The 16,613-nt window shown below is 37.8% G+C and overlaps 1 protein-coding gene across 2 annotated transcripts in view; it reads left to right on the top strand.

Annotated features, from left to right (window-relative positions):
- The window catches only part of Slc17a8 (solute carrier family 17 member 8), a 47,439-nt gene extending 33,584 nt beyond the window's left edge, over window positions 1–13,855 (top strand). Inside the window, exons 7-12 of one of the 2 annotated variants that reach the window (XM_026398009.1) lie at window positions 134–273; window positions 405–554; window positions 1,420–1,552; window positions 7,282–7,392; window positions 11,590–11,717; window positions 13,414–13,855. In XM_026398009.1, coding sequence (XP_026253794.1) covers window positions 134–273; window positions 405–554; window positions 1,420–1,552; window positions 7,282–7,392; window positions 11,590–11,717; window positions 13,414–13,758 — 1,007 coding nt within the window. In that variant the 3' untranslated portion in view covers window positions 13,759–13,855. The remainder of the gene's footprint in view (window positions 1–133; window positions 274–404; window positions 555–1,419; window positions 1,553–7,281; window positions 7,393–11,589; window positions 11,718–13,413) is intronic. The other variant, XM_026398018.2, reaches the window with a different exon arrangement.
- Window positions 13,856–16,613: the final 2,758 nt, after the last annotated feature.

Below are 16,613 nucleotides of genomic sequence, written 5' to 3'. Positions count from 1 at the left end.
GAAAATATAACAAAATAATTTCTCTTAGCTGAGAAATTCTTATAGTAATTTTGGAATATTTTAAAAATTAAAAAATTGAGAGAAGAAGGACAATAAGACCATATCATCAAGCCTTCTGTTTTTTTAACTGCAGGTATGCTTGGAATTATCTGGTACATGTTCTGGCTGTTGCAGGCCTATGAGTGCCCTGCAGCTCACCCCACAATATCCAACGAGGAGAAGACATATATAGAGACAAGCATTGGAGAAGGTGCCAACTTGGCCAGTCTAAATGTAAGTATAAATGGAAAGATAAAGTCTTGCCTCTTTCATATGGGTATTTCTCTTAGTGATTGTGTCATACTCTTAAAAAAATAAGATGCCAATATTTTCATGGAAAATCTTATAATATTTTCACTCTTTAGAAATTTAATACACCATGGAAAAGATTTTTCACATCATTGCCGGTTTATGCAATCATTGTGGCAAATTTTTGCAGAAGCTGGACCTTTTATCTACTCTTAATAAGTCAGCCTGCTTATTTTGAAGAGGTCTTTGGATTTGCAATAAGTAAGGTAAACACACATATGCTTCAAATATTCTTGAACTTTAACTCCCTTGTTTCTGAGAATATATTTGTATGATAAAATAATTAAACTGCTGATCAAAACTCATAATTGTTCTGTGACATCTAATATCTTGGAGGTCAGACAAGTTATATATTCAGTGCATGGTTTATTGGATATTTAATTTTTTCTTAGGATCAGAGCTGTATTAAGCTGCTTGTAAAAATTCTATTTGTACCTAATTTCAAGGCGTTTTTGAAGTTAACTCAATGTATATTAAGGATAAAAAGATGTGTTTTCTTTTCTCCCTATAAACTACTCCATAGAAAGAACCTTAAAAATTCATTTTCAGATGCTCTTCTCTCCATAGTGCTGGCAGTAGCAGTAATAACAATTGTTTGGGATGGTTTAGAAAGAATGTCCTTCAGTGTCCCCAGCTACTTTCATTAGGCTGTTTACAGGGAGGGAGGCTTTTGATGGTGAAACAAACTATCATCATAAAAGAAAAAAATCTTCTTCCTACAGGGAAGAAGCAAGAGCCTAGCAGAGGTCTATGTCTGCATAGCTATGGGTACTATGGAAGAACTAGTAGAGTCACCAAATGGTGGCTCTACTAGAGCACTTACTCTGTGCCAAGTGGTCTGCCTTTGAAGTACCGAGCCCTGTGCTGGCTGCTGGGGCCTCTGTGATGAATAAGAGTCATCATCCTGCTCGAAATCATTCACTCGTTCGTTGTGTTTATTCTGACATTCAGACCATCCTGGATCCCACATTAAATGATTAAATTTGGTGGAGGCTGTGGGGCAGTGGAATGAGGGGGAGTAGGAAATGAGAGAGATGCATCTCTTAGAAGAAATGTGCTTTTTCCTTCCAGGTGGGTCTCTTGTCGGCAGTCCCACACATGGTGATGACAATCGTTGTGCCTATCGGAGGGCAATTGGCTGATTATTTAAGAAGCAGGAAAATTTTGACCACAACTGCTGTCAGAAAGATCATGAACTGTGGAGGTACTGTGGATTTCACAGGAAGCTTAAGCAGCTTTTGAAGAATGAGAGTGAATGGGACTTCAGAAACTTTAGAAAACATGTTTAGTTGTTGGGACGGATCTTAGAAACCCTTAGGTCTGTCCCTCCAGCAGACGATTGTGTCCATCACACTACTGCTAAGTGGCCATTTAGCCTGTACTTTGTGCAACCTGAGGTAGGACAACTAGCTGATGCCTGATATATCAGGGCATGCTTAAAACCAAAAAATGTTTCTTTTGTCTACTCTCAAGCCAAAGTCACATGACTTCCAGTTATATATCTGTTTATTATTTATCTTTCCACATGTTCGTCTACATATATTGTTTACATAGTTTATTTCCTTTCTTCCTTCCTCCCTTTTCACATATATGTATATTTTGGTAAAATATATAAGAAAATATTTCTTCTTATTATTTTTTTAGATACTGAAGATTGAACCCAGAGACACTTTACCACTGAGTTACATCCCAAGTCCTTTTCATTTTTTTTTTTTTTTTGTTTTGAGATAGGAACTTACTAAGTTGCCCAGAATGGTCTTAAACTTGTGATTCTCTTGCCTTAGCTTCCCAAGTCACTAGGATGACAGGCATACACTACAGGAAAGGAAAGTATTTTTTCTGAATATACTTCTTTCTTCCCAACATATGCTTGTGCATGGGTACATGCATACACACATAACACACTTTGCACACACAAACACACAGTACACACAACCATTTTCTTTTGGTTTGTTTATGCCTGCTTTATGTTTTCATTTTAGAAAAATAAAGTGAAAGGTGATTTCCCAAAAGACTAGGTGAAATGAGTCATGAACATCTGCAACGTTTGTAATTGTTCACCATTTTTTAACCTCTCCATTTTCGTCTTATTTGTTTTGCTTTTTAAATTAGCATTTATTGAGTAATTTCTATGCCAAACACTAAATTCTTTACATATATTATCTTATTTAATCTTCATAATTCCCATGTAAAGCAAGTGCTATAACTACATGCAATTTACAGAAATAAAACTGAGGCAAAATAAAGTGACTTACTTGAGCAGCCGATTCTGTGTAAGGTATCAGGTCAGACTAAGAAAATTGCCAATTCTCCCAGTCACTCTTTGTTGCTACCTCTCCAGGGGGCTGAGGTCAGGTGGGAGTAAGAGGATATTCTGAAAGAGGTCACAACTGGGATTTAAATTGAAAAGGAGGGATTGAGCATGCTCTGACTCCAGATTAGATGGGTCAGGTCTATTAGGCAGAAATTGGTGGGCTTGACCTTAACTTGAGCTTTTGTGTAGGAGACTGAAGGTTGGTAGGCACAGGCCTACTCTATGATGGGTTGAAGGGGAACCTCTGGGGTTCTGCATTCAAGATCCTTTCCCAGCAGCTATAGTAGGCAGAATAATATCCAGGTTCTAATTCTTAGAATCCTTGAATATATTTGCCCACTTCTCAAAAGGGACTTTGCAGGCATGATTAAATTACGGATCTTGCGATGGGGAGATTATCCTGTATTATTGGGTGGGCCCAATGTAATACAAAGGTTTGTGTAAGAGGACACAGGGGGCTAAGTGCCAGAGAAGGCAATTTGATGGTGGAGACGGGAGTCAGAGTGAGACCGTGGTGGAGATGGTGTTGGGTATTGGTAATGAGAACTCAAAAAAATTTTAAGTGCTAACAAAGTGCCCGTTGAGACAAAAAAATTTTTTTCATGCAGAAAGTAGAATATATATGATATCTCCCAAACATTCCTCCCATCTTTTAAAAATACCTTTTCACTGTTTTTTTTCTTATTGTTTTATATTTTGACATAGTATGATCAGTGAATTTTACGTAGAAACTTAAAAAAAATACAGAAAAAGACCACAGTCATCCTTCTTTGTTTAAATAGAGATGCTAGATGAGTGACAACTACCTAAAAACATAGTATGATCACTGAAAAATCCAGATTTATTTTGATATGACAAGATGCTTGTGAGGATCTTCTAGAGAATTTCAGTTGGTTTCATGTTTCCTAAAAAGAATTACATGGCCATTTCACATCTAAGAAGGATCACATGCATCTTGGAACCTGTTTTGTCCTTCTTTTTTTTCCACAGACAAGAGACATGCGTTGATAAAAACAGTTAAAACAAGAAGATCACCTTAAGACATGATGTTCTGTTCTAGTTCATTCTGACTCAGGGCATATTTCCAAGATCCTTGTATTCCCCACTGTAGTACCTGTAAATATGACTAAAACGAAAAAATTCTAGTCTGGCTGAATCAGTTGCCTGTGTGAACCCCAGGCTATTTTAATATGAAATGAAAATGTTCTTAGGTCTTTAAATCTTTTGTGTGTGTGTGTGTGTGTGTGTGTGTGGTGCTGGGGATTGAACCCAGGGTCTTTAAATCTTAATGTTGTTCATCTTAACTTTACATAGGTTCATTTTTAAGGATCTTTTGGTTATCCCTGAAATTCAAATTTTATCCTTAAGCTCCTGAAACATACAGTCCTATCTCTAGCACTTTAACCATCAAGAGAAACCATTTAGGCTCTTCACTGCTTTTACTTACTTTGGCAATCTGCTAACAATTTGGTCAAGATCACCTTTATTCTTACAGATGAAGCAATACATATCATTTCTAAGTGTTATTCTTCATACAATGTCCTCATTCTAATTCTTTGGGGGAATCAACTTTCTGGCACAATCTTTGTTGAAATGTTAAAGAGAGTCGGTCAAATGCTTTGTTATTTAAGGTAGGTTACTTCTAAAACACATATAGTCAGTATATTGAACACCAGCAATTTTTCTCTGATTAATTTGAAACTATGAAGCAAATTAAGAACAAGTAGCAAATGATATAAAACCAAGTTTTCTTCCCTATCCCCCAAGGTTGGGATCAAACCTAGGACCTTGTGCATGATGAGCAAGCATCCTACCACTGAGCTATATCTCCAGCCCACACCTAGTATTTTTTTTTTTTTTGTACCAGGGATTGAACCCAGTGGCACTTAACCACTAAGCTATATCCCCAGCCCTTTTTAATATTTTTCTTAGGGACAGGGTCTCATTGAGTTGCTTAGGGCCTCACTAAGTTGATGAGTCTGGCTTTGAACTTGTGATCCTCCTGCCTCAGCCTCCTGAACTGCTGGGATTACAGGTATGCACCACTCTACCTGACCCAAACCCATATTTTAAAAGCACAACTGGTTCCGTCTAAAATAGTGATTAATACTTGCCTTTCTCTATGGTAGTTTTGAAGAAATGAGTAACTTAACCAAATTTACAATAAGTGCTATAGCTTTCATTCCAACCTAAATATTTTGATCCCATTTTCTTTCCCTGGCATTAATTCATTAAGTGTTATTTATTGGGTGTGCATTCTGTGCTAAGCTAGATTTTGTGTTAAAATTACAGTTTTGTGGGAGAGGCAGAAACACAAATGAAAAATTACAAAGCAGTGTGAAAAGTTCTATGGCAAGTAAGAAGAAGAAGAAAGAAATGTCAGTTTCACTGACTGAGGGTGGCGTAGAGTTTTCCAGGAAGCTTTGTAGAGGAACAATATTTTTTTTATTATTATTTTTTTATTGGTTATTCAAAACATTACAAAGATTGCAGAATCACATGGGTTACACATCCACATTTTTACATAATGCCATAATAGTAACTGTTGTATTCTGCTACCTTTCCTATCCTCTACTATCTCCCCTCCCCTCCCCTCCCATCTTCTCTCTCTACCCCATCTACTGTAATTCATTTCTCTCATTTTTTTCCCATTCCCCTCACAACCTCTTATATGTAATTTTGTATAACAATGAGGGTCTCCCTCCATTTCCATGCAATTTCCCTTTTCTCTCCCTTTCCCTCCCACCTCATGACTCTATTTAATGTTAATCTTTTAGAGGAACAATATTTGAACTGAACTTTAAAGGAGAATAACTTCTCTAGAAAAAGAGAAGATGGTGGGAAAAGAATGTCCCAGGCAAGGAATAGTACATGAAAATACACATGGGCATGAGACAGGTTGTGTGGATTAGAGAAGTTTTAGAGCTGTTAATGCAACACAGAGGGCTATGTTTGGCACATGGACAGTGAGGTCAGAGGTGAGGGCTGGCAGGAGAGGAAACTGGAACAGCAAGAGGGACTATTATATAATGCTGTACTATCGACATGGAGCCCTTGACAAATGTTTTAAGCAAAGAAGGGACATGTGATTTAGGAAGACAGTGGTGAGTGAATGGACCAGAGGAGGACAAGGAGGGAAGACCACCAAAAAGGCTATTGTAATTGTCTGGGTGAGAGGCAAAGGGGGCCCAGGACTAGGGCAGAGGCAGAGGTAGGGAAAGTGGAAGTTGGTAGATATTTTTGAGGACAAACCTATAGATTTTTATGTGGAAACAGAGGAAAGAAGAGAAATACAAGATGATTCTCAAGTTCCTGCATTGGACTTTTGGTAACCATTTGTTGAACAGTGCCCATCCACCTCACATATGCAATTGCATTTCGTCTCCCAGTATGCTACTAGGTTGTATTATTATCTCCATTGTTTTTTTTTTTTCCAGTGAGGAATTGAAGAGGTGAAGTAACTTGTCCCGGGTTACACAATCAGTGATTCTGAGGTGGAACTGAATGCCAATCTCGTCTGACTTTTATAGTCTGGGTCCTCAACATGAATATTAGGAGATTAATTTAGAGAAGGAAAACAAAGAACTTATTGGTGGTGGTTGCTTCATTTTTCTTAGGAGTAAAAAAGTAGGGGAACGGAGACGTGGTTTGGGTATGTTGCCTTTGATGTAACTGTAGGTCAGTGGCATGGGGATGTCTAGCATCAGCAGTCTCCAGAATGAAGCATCGCTGATTGTCTCCCCGTTCCCAGGGCACTTCACATACTGCAAATGGTATTTAATTGTCTGCTGTGGGCTGACTTTTTTTTTTTTATGAGAAGAAATTCTTCATAATTTTCTCATCCATTTTTATTGTGCTGGACTCACTTATTTTGAATGAAAGGAACAGAAAGTACTTTTGTCCTGCTGTGTTTTTATGCAAATATCTGAGATTTGGTGAAGAATTTTGCTTTCTCTGTTACAAGCAGTCAGGCCCTGATTTTTATTTCAGATATTTATCTACTACAGCTTTCTGGCAATTTCTGGCAATAAATATTAATATTGTTGTGTTATTTTTAATTCTATTTTTTTGTGGTATGGGGGATTGAACTCAGGGCTTCACACTTGCTAGGCAAGCACTCTATCCCTGAGGTACACTCTTCCCCCTATTTAAAAAAAATATTTTGAGACAGGATCTTGCTAAATTGCCTGGGCTGGCCTTGAATTCATAGTCCTCCTACCTTAGCCACCTGAACAACCGTGATCACAAATGTATAGCACTATGTCCATTTTGTCATGTTATTTTTATGTGGGAGGCCGTAACCTATGTAGTCAAACAAGGAATCAGTAAAAAAATGTAGAAGAGTTTTAGTATTTAGAAAGAGTATGTACAACAACTCATGAAGTGACTAATAATAACATTCCTCATCCCAGGAACATCACTGGAACCATTTGGTGTTCAATGTGCACCAAGATAATGTTATCAAGTTCACAGAATCTCCCATCTGGGTAATAGCATTGTGCTAGAATGTATGGAGCAAAACCTAGGCCCATGGAAATATGGATTCATTCTTATTTGATAAATTAATAACCTCTGGCTGACATGAAAATGACACTCCCCCCCATTGTTTCCATTTACAGGTTTTGGCATGGAGGCAACCTTGCTCCTGGTGGTTGGCTTTTCCCACACCAAAGGGGTGGCTATCTCCTTTCTGGTGCTTGCTGTAGGATTTAGTGGCTTTGCCATTTCAGGTAAAGTATCCTTGGTGTGTCTGAATCTTGTCTTAGGAGGAAGGAAAGACAGGGCCTTGTAGCCCCCTCCTTCAGTAGCCAGGCCACTCTGAGGAACAGGACCACTCACTGCCTAGAGAGTCTATCTAATGGGAGACATTGTAAGATGACTGGGATGGACTTAGTCATCCATTTAAGCTGGGGTTGTCCCTACTTACTCTGCCCTGGAAAAAGTCACAGGTGACTTCCTTGAGACACAAGCAGAGACCTACTTTTTTTTTTTTTTAAGGAAATTTCCTTAGATTTTAGAAAATGAAGGCTCCATTTTCTAAATGGAGGTCTGGGGAGGGAAGTGGACTTTCAGGACAGGTGGAGCAGGTAGGAATAGTAATGAAGACGCAAGCTGACCTTGATCAAGCATATTCAAAACTCTTTATGTGTATTAAGCCCTATCATTCCCATAACTACCCTAGGGGTATCAGTGCTGTTAGGATCCCCATTTTACAGGGGCAGAAATCAATCTACTTTGAGAAGCCAGTGTGCAACCATGTCATATCTAATAGACTTCAGAAGCTCCTGTGCAAAACTGGATGGGAAAGCAAAATTTAGTTGTTTGTCTAATTTTTAAATATCTCAATAAAAATTGTACCAAAAATTTCATATAATTGCATCTATCTCACAGCATTGTGAAGCAAGTAGTAGTATCAATATTTTACTGATTTTTCATTATTTTACTGATATTTAACAAAAACTCAGAAAAACTGGGAACTTTTCTAATGCCATATGGTTGGTGACAAAAGGACAGAAGCACAGTTACACCTGTCATCTGTCTATATTTTTCTCATTATCTCAGCCTACCTTTAATATCAAATAGAGTGGTAATGTGCTAGAACAAAAAAAGATGGAACTTTTGGTCTAAACTACCCTAAAATAGGGGCTTGAGATATCTATGAAAAGTAAATAGAGCTAATGAATAAATTGGGAAGAAATGTCTACTTTCAAAGTAGCTTGTATCTAGGAATTTGGGTTTGGACCTGGGTGCAAGACCATCCTTAACTACTTTTCATTTATAAAAGAAAAATTTGCTAAATTATTTAAGTTCTCATCCAGAGATTGGAGAGAGACAACCACAACTTCATGGGGTTGTTGGGAGGATGGATGGAGATCTTTGATGCATTCCCCCACACTTTCTACTAGGTAGGCACTGCTCTCAGCAGTGGGGTGATACAGTGAACAAATCAAACATTCTGCCCTCAGAAAGTTAACATTCAAGTGGAAACAAGGTATTTGAAGCCCTTAGCACAGCGTCAGAGGCAGAACAAAATTTTAAGTATTCACTGTTGCTATTGCTATATTATTATGCACACTAACCCTTGCTTACCAAACTTTAATGCAAGTAGAAACTACCCTAAGATCTTGCAGAATTCAGAGGCTGATTTGGTAGGTCCAGAGTGGGGCCTGAGGTCTGTATTTCTAACAAGCTCCGCAGTGATGCTGATAGCGTCCTCTGAGTAGCCAGGATAGAGCAGTCATGACTTTCTTCCAGTAGGATGTTGGGGGACACCTTCCCTTGATAACTCTGTGATGCAAAAGAGATTCATATCCTGTCTTCAGAGATATTGAAACGTTCAGGTTCATATTGCTTCCTTTCCTTTGGATTGCCAATTAAGTCACAATCAGAAGGAGAGAAACCCAATGCCCCCAATCATAGCTGTTGCCATTTAAAAAAAAAAAAAAAACACTTAATGCTTGCCACTTGCCACTTTTTCTTTCCTCCTTTTTTTTTTTTTTTGTTGTTGTTGTTGGGGGAGGAGGGTGCTAGGGATTGCATCCAGGGATGTTTAACCACAGAGCCACATCCCCAGCCCTTTTTATTTTGAGACAAGTTCTCATTAAGTTGCCTAGGGCCTTGCTAAGTTGCTGAGGCTGGCCTTGAACTTGCAATCCTCTTTCCTCAGTCTCCCTAGTTGCTGGGATTATGGCATGCTTGCCACTTTTAAAGCACGATCTCTCATTTAATCCCCATCACAACCTTATGATAAGGGAATTGCTATGTCCATTTTACTGATGAGGATATTGAAGCTCAGAAAGGTAATTTAATTTACCTAAATATGTTGAGTAGCTTAAATTGAAATAAAAGTCTATCTGACTCAACAATGACACTGTGGGAGTGACTGTATCCATGAGGGTGATAGTTCCTAAGGATCTGCTGTCTGCAAAATTTGCAAGGAATAAATAAGGATTCTGGGGAAGACTGGCACAATTCGGGAGCTGATTATACACAAGACAATCTTGATAGGTGAGGCTAGAAAGATGCTAAGCCCGAGTGACGGCCACTTTGGGAGATGTTCTCTGTAGAAAATACAGACTCTCCCAGTTTCTCATTTGCTACAAAAATCTATCAATATCTCAGTTTCTTGATGATTGCCCCCACACCCAGAACACTAGGATTGTGGAGCAATTATCAAGAAACTGAGATATTGTCACATTATCTTTAGCTGAACACAGATGCCTAGGCTTTGTATCAGAATATAATACTAGACAATCATTAATTGCTTTTTATCTCTGGGTTCTTTTCTAATAAAGTATTTATCACATTCAAATGAACTGTAAGATTAATTAATCTTGCAGCTGTTTTATATTCTGACTTGCTGGCACTTTGATCTGAAAGAGAAGGTATGTTTATTACAGAAATGGTTTTCTCAAAAATGTTCCATGAATGGAGGTAGGAAAAAAGCAGCCAAACAATATGCAAGATTAGGGAAAAAAATGTTTGTTTTAAATCCTATTTCCAGGTTCTTTGTACAGAAAGAGAATTAAAAAACAAACAAACAAGGGAAACAAAGACATGAATAAACAAAATTACAACCCCTTGCTGTAATTTCAGTAACTGAAATTAGTTATTGATTAAACAAATACTTAGGGAGTAGCTACTCTATGCCAGACGCTTTTCTAGTGCAGGGGAGGTAGTGGTAAATAAGACAGATGGCTAACAACCTATCAAGAGTATAGGTGTTGGCTCTCACCTCTGGGTAGCAGGTATTCAACATACATTCAAACACATGAAAGTGTTTTATCAGTTATAGAAGGTTCATGCATTTAATTTAATACTCAAAAATGTATGGGAATAACTACCCTCAATTTATAGATGAGGAAACTTAGGTTTAGGAAGTTTAAATCCTTAGACTCGGGTTGCACCTCAGAGCTGACTCTGAAATGCACCCTTGGGCTGTATTGGCAAAGTTGATTTCCACTGCCTCAAGCCTTGTTCATAGCTCTGCCTTTCCTTCCTTCACTGGTTTCCCCTTCCTTCTACTCATTCTTTTCTCCTGACAAATGAATTCTACAGTGAGGTGTTGGCAACATATTATCTTACCTCCTGTTTTACCACTTTCACCAATTTTGATAGAAGACCCCAGAGACAGGGAAATGCTTAGCAATGACAGTGGAAGCAGCAGTGGTGATGGTGGTTACAATAGCTCAGCTCTTTTCTAAGGGCTCCCAGATACCCGTTTCTCTTGAGCCTCGGGCCACAGTATCCTTAGGAGGTGAATCACAAGACCACCATCTTTACTGATGAGGATCCTCATCTTTAGTGATGAGAGAACTAAGGTAAAAATGCACTTGAGTATGAGATGGAAATAAAATTCAAATCCGAAATGCACAGACTCCAAATCAAGTAGGTGTGTGAAAGTGTTTTTATCAATTATAGAGGGCTCTGCTACTGTTTATGCAAATGTTTATTATTTAAAAAACAAAAACCAAAACCCAGCCTTTCCTGTAAGCTGCATGGACATGAAGGCAGACTTACCTACAGGACCTTTTAGGAGTGAGTCTGGGGGTAGGAGGGGACACATTACAAAGTAAAGTTGGATTCTACCAATTTGATTGTTTACTCTGAAGCGATGTGGTACAGGCTTTGGCTTTTCAGGATTCCCTAAACACTATGTTTTGGAGTTCCAGATCTACAGGACACACATGCTGCAATTCTCCCCATCCAGAACCCAAGCAGACATGGCTAGTAGTAGCATGTTTAACTGTTTTGTGCAGACACAGCCTGGCAGTGCTAAACTGAGGCCTCTTGGTAGAGGGCCCATTAGTTATATACTAGAGGGTATCCAGTAGATTGGTGAGAATCGGGGCACAACAAGTGTTTCTCAAAGGATATCTGAAATCCCATTCTTGACTCTGATTTTGAGGTTTTTGGCTTCACTGTAGGTTTTAACGTCAACCACCTCGACATTGCTCCCCGCTATGCCAGCATTCTCATGGGGATCTCAAATGGAGTGGGAACCCTCTCTGGAATGGTCTGTCCCCTCATTGTTGGTGCAATGACCAAGCACAAGGTAATGAATGGTCTCCTTTGTGGTTATGGGTTATAGTAGAAGTGCTGAAAAACTTGAGATCTCAAGGCCCTACCTGAGCCTGAAAATGTAAATACATGTGTCCTTAACCTTGATGAAGTTGCTGAACCACTTCTTCCTCTTCTTTCCTCCTCCTCCTGTTTCTTATATCATTACTTGTTGATGCCACCAGGACTGATTTTTGTTTGGTTCCATGTTTTCTCAACTAAGAAATAAAGGTGTAGGGGACAAGGATGAAGGTCACAGAGACCATTGAGAGACCCAAAGAAGAAACTGAGGCAATCAACTCAGGATAAATGAGTTACCAAGATTGTTTTATAATTTGAAGTGATTAAACTTTATAGGTTATTTCCATCTATTGCCTAGTGTGTTCTAGCATAAGAATATTAGTGCTGCTCTACTTCCTTGTTCAGAAGCAAAATAAACAAGACATTAATGATCCTTCCTAAGAACCTTCAAGGGTGTGGAACTCAGTCTTTATTGAGCCTTTGTGTATTTACACCAGCATGGGAGGTACAGAGAGATCCTGCAACCCATCCAGAGTTCAACCATAGGCCACTTGATTTCTGTATCTCTATCGGGAAAAAATTTCAGGATCCACTTTTTATAATCAGGAATTATTTGCTGGTATGGGGTTTTGGCCTATTTTCTTAGTCAAATTGCTTATTACAAATATGACTTCAGATATTCTTCCATCTTCTTTGAGAAGAAAGTGTGAGGTAACTTTCCTTGCTCGTTGACAAAAAAGGAAGATGGAATTTGGAGACAGCCAGAGAATCCATGTTTTCCCTTTTTTTTAAAAAGGAAGGAATTTTTTTTAACACCTTTATTCTATTTATTTATTTGTATGTGGTGCTGAGGATCAAACCCAGGCCTCACATATGCTGGGCAAGCACTCAGCCCCATTTTTCCCCTCTTCGTTCATGAGATGATAAGATCAGTAACATGCCTATCAATCTAAGATATTATCTTCTGCTTACTTTAAACACTATCCTCCCCAACTTTTGCAGGACTGGATATGAAATCTAGGGCCTTGTGCATGCGAGGCAAGCACTCTACTGCTGATCTATACCGAAGTCCCTATTTTTTGATTTACTACTTTTTACGTAGAAAATATGATTATAAATAAGCTACTGATCATAAAGGGTGAACACTTCAATGGCTCAGATATTGTTTACCCAACAGTAAGCCAGAAAGAGATTTCTGATATTTAAAATTGTTGGATCCTAAAGCAAGTGTGGCTTAGTCTACTGTGACACAGGAAAGCACATTTGTATGTTTAGGAGAGCTATGCAATGGTGCAGCATGCATTTTTGCATGTCATTTATTTTAAAATGTATTTTTAAAATTCAAAATCACATTCATTCTAGTCTTTTTTTAAAGTTGGTGATGGACCTTTATTTTATGTATTTATATATGCAGTGCTGAGAAGTGAACAGTGCCTCACACATGCTAGGCAAGTGCTCTACCAGTGAGCCACAACCCTAACCCTCATTATAGTCTTAATGCAGCGTCTGACCATGTCCTCCTAAGAAGCACAGTGTTGCCTTGGGTTTGGCAGGTAGTTTTGTCTCAGTGAAGGCCTTCAGAACACACTGCTAGATCTCTGTTTTAGGTGAAAACATTAATTGCATTTTGTTTAGGTGAAAACATTAATTGCATTTTGTTTTCCATTTAGACCCGTGAGGAGTGGCAGAATGTGTTCCTCATTGCTGCACTGGTGCACTACAGTGGTGTGATCTTCTATGGCATCTTTGCTTCTGGGGAGAAACAGGATTGGGCTGACCCAGAGTCTCTCTGTGAGGAGAAATGTGGAATCATTGACCAAGATGAATTAGCTGAGGAGACAGAACTCAACCATGAGACTTTTGTGAGTCCCAGAAAGAAGATGTCTTATGGCGCCACCACTCAAAATTGTGAATTCCAGAAGAAGGAACACAGAGGACAGAGAGAAATGACCCTCGAGGAGGGAGAACTGACGTCCTACCAGAACGAAGAGGGAAACTTCTCAGATATATCCTAATGTCTGAGAGGTGCTTCTGTCTTTTCCTCACATTAGAACCATAAAGTATCCATACTGATTGCCTTCCTCAGAGTCCAGCTTGCCAGGGGGCCACATAATGGGGACACTTGAGGTAGGAGGGGAAAGGAAGAAGATTAAATAGCAATGTAAAAAAGAAAATATTATTCTGCAATGACATGAATCTAGAGTTTGTTCTCAGTTGATAAAATAGTTTAATACGTATATATTTGGATTGGCAGTTGACCCTTTTCTCAAAGAACTAAACTTGTGTGCAAAGGAATGACTAGAAGAATAAGGAAGACAATATCTTTTTGTTCAAAGAAACATGGAAGGAAATGGGGGTGTTTGATCAAGAGGAGAGTAAATGATAGTTGCTACCACACCTCAGATGGCAGCCATGCAGAGGAGGGTTTCTTATTTCTAATACAGGGTACCATTCTTAGAGGCCCTCTGTTGTGCCAGGTGCTTTATAAACATTTTTATTTAATCTCCATGTATTGATAACATACATTTATTATCTCCATTTTACAACTAAGGAAACTAAAGCAACACGACATTAACTTGCCCAAGGTCATCTGGCCAGGGCTAGTGCTGAGATTGGCAAAGCCCAAAATGAGTGGCAGTTGTACGAAAGAAGATTTCAGCTCAGGACAGGGAAGACATTATTAGTAATGAAAATTGGAAATGGAATGAAATGTCTTGTTGGGTAATTCTCTTTGGTATAGGTGTGGGGGATGGGAGTGGCAGAGGGAATTCAAACATTAAATGACTGTCTGGACTCTAAGAAACTTAGGGTCCTATGTTAATTGAAGAACCCAACCATTTTATAAATTCACAGGTTTTTAAAATATTCAGGATCACAAATTATATGAGAGATTCAAATCAGTAAAGCAGAAAAAAAAAAAGAAGCTAAGCAAGAGAACCAAATTTCCAGGAATCCAATAGTCAGCATGGCTGAAAAGAAATAAACAAGGGGTTGACTATTAAATTTTAACCCTTTGAAATATCAAGAATGTAGTTAAATAATGTTTCAAATTACAAATCTTTAAGACATTTAATAGTTTCAGAAGTAGGTTTGTGCATTTTATTAGATAAAATTGTCTTGAAAGAATCTTCTGTTTTAAAAAAGTATGTCTTTAGCCTTTTCCTGCTTGTGATTATATTAAGAAGTTTAATTAAATTGTACAAAATTATGGTGGAACTTTTCATAATAACTTTCTTTGGAATGATATGCAGGGAAGCCACAACAATATAGCAGTAGTTCTACAGGGAAATACTACAATGAAAAAAACTGAGACAATTAAACCTGTCATTGGTGTTGAAAAACTCATCTTTGATTGCATCAGGCAATAACATGGGTACTCTCTGCATATATTTAAAAATGTAATGTGGCATGTAAAAGATTATTTAAAAATAAAATTATTTTCCTGTTCATTGATTTTGAAAATTTTATTATTTTTAGAAGAAAAGTTTGATATCATGGAAAAAAGATACACTTTCTTGTAGTATATTATAGTAAAGTATTTTTCCCTCTAATTTTCCCATATATATTTCTGTTGCCTAGTTGTATCTGTGGAATTATAATGTATTTTATAAAAAGAATAATATGAGAACTAACAAAAACAAAACAAGAGTAATCTTGGGTAAAAAAAAGAATTGCCAGAATTTCCATTAAATAATATTCTTTATATCATTGGTATATAATTTATAAGATATCTTTAAATCTCTTTAAGGAATTAATCCATGTAAGCCCCTTAGAATATAAAAGTGCTCATTAAACATTATTGATATCATCTTTTAACCTTTTTGGGGAATATTTTAGTCATAAAGAAAGCATCCTATGTCACTTTCATTCATCAGACACAGAGTTTATTGTGAAAATTGTCCTGTTTCTTAAGTAAAAAATTTATAGTAGCCAGTGGATTATTTTTTGTGTGTGTTAATAAAACAAAATAACTAAATATACCACACACACAAAAAACCTTTAAGATAAGCTTTGATGTAATATTATAGATTATAATAGAAAATTGTGTTTATTCCATCATTTGAAGTTAGTTTCATATGTAGAAATTCCACATTTGTCTTGTACAATTTGCTGCAAACATCCATTTGTAGAGCAACACTTGGAGGTGGAGTATAGATTCTAGGATAGAAAGGAAAGACCTGAGGGTGTTGAATTCTTGAGATAAGAAAGTCTTGATTGACTTTTCCAAATAATAAAAGTTTTGGATGATCATAAAAGTCATGACAAAAAATAATAGTTATTCAAGAAATAATGGACCAGTGTTATTCTTGTTTGTATGTTAAATTCAACAAGTAAAAATTGGAGTCTGCTATTTCTGCTTCATACCTCCTTCCAACCCCAACAGACCCATTCTTCCTTCTCTGTTTTTATCTCACTCTTTCATATAAGCCAGAACTCTCAGAGTTTATCTTTGACTTAAAAAGAACAGTTTCCGTCTTTCTTTTCTCTGCCAAGTTCACATAATAAAACTTTCTTTTCTTTTTTTTTTCGGGGGGGGGGCGGTGGTAACCAGGGATTGAATTTAGGGGCACTCAACCACTGAACCATATCCCAGCCCTATTTTGTATTTTATTTAGAGACAAGGTCTCACTGAATTTCTTAGTACCTCATCATCTGAGGCTGGCTTTAAACTTCTGATCCTCCTGCCTCAGCCTCCCTAGTGGCTGCAATTACAGGAAGGCACCACTGCACCTCTCTGCCTAACTTTCAATCTGTAGATCCATGTCTTACACCAGCTTTGGATAATTCTCAGTTATTGTCCCTTTTTCCCCTCTCTACCCCTATTGAGCTATTATTATCTCTTAAGATACTTCTTTTGCTTCATTCCCTC

This window comes from Urocitellus parryii, chromosome 5 (assembly GCF_045843805.1).
Source record: "Urocitellus parryii isolate mUroPar1 chromosome 5, mUroPar1.hap1, whole genome shotgun sequence".
NCBI lineage: Eukaryota > Metazoa > Chordata > Mammalia > Rodentia > Sciuridae > Urocitellus > Urocitellus parryii.
The sequence above is the reverse complement of the archived record's forward strand: the minus strand, read 5'-3'. Positions and strand labels throughout refer to the sequence as shown.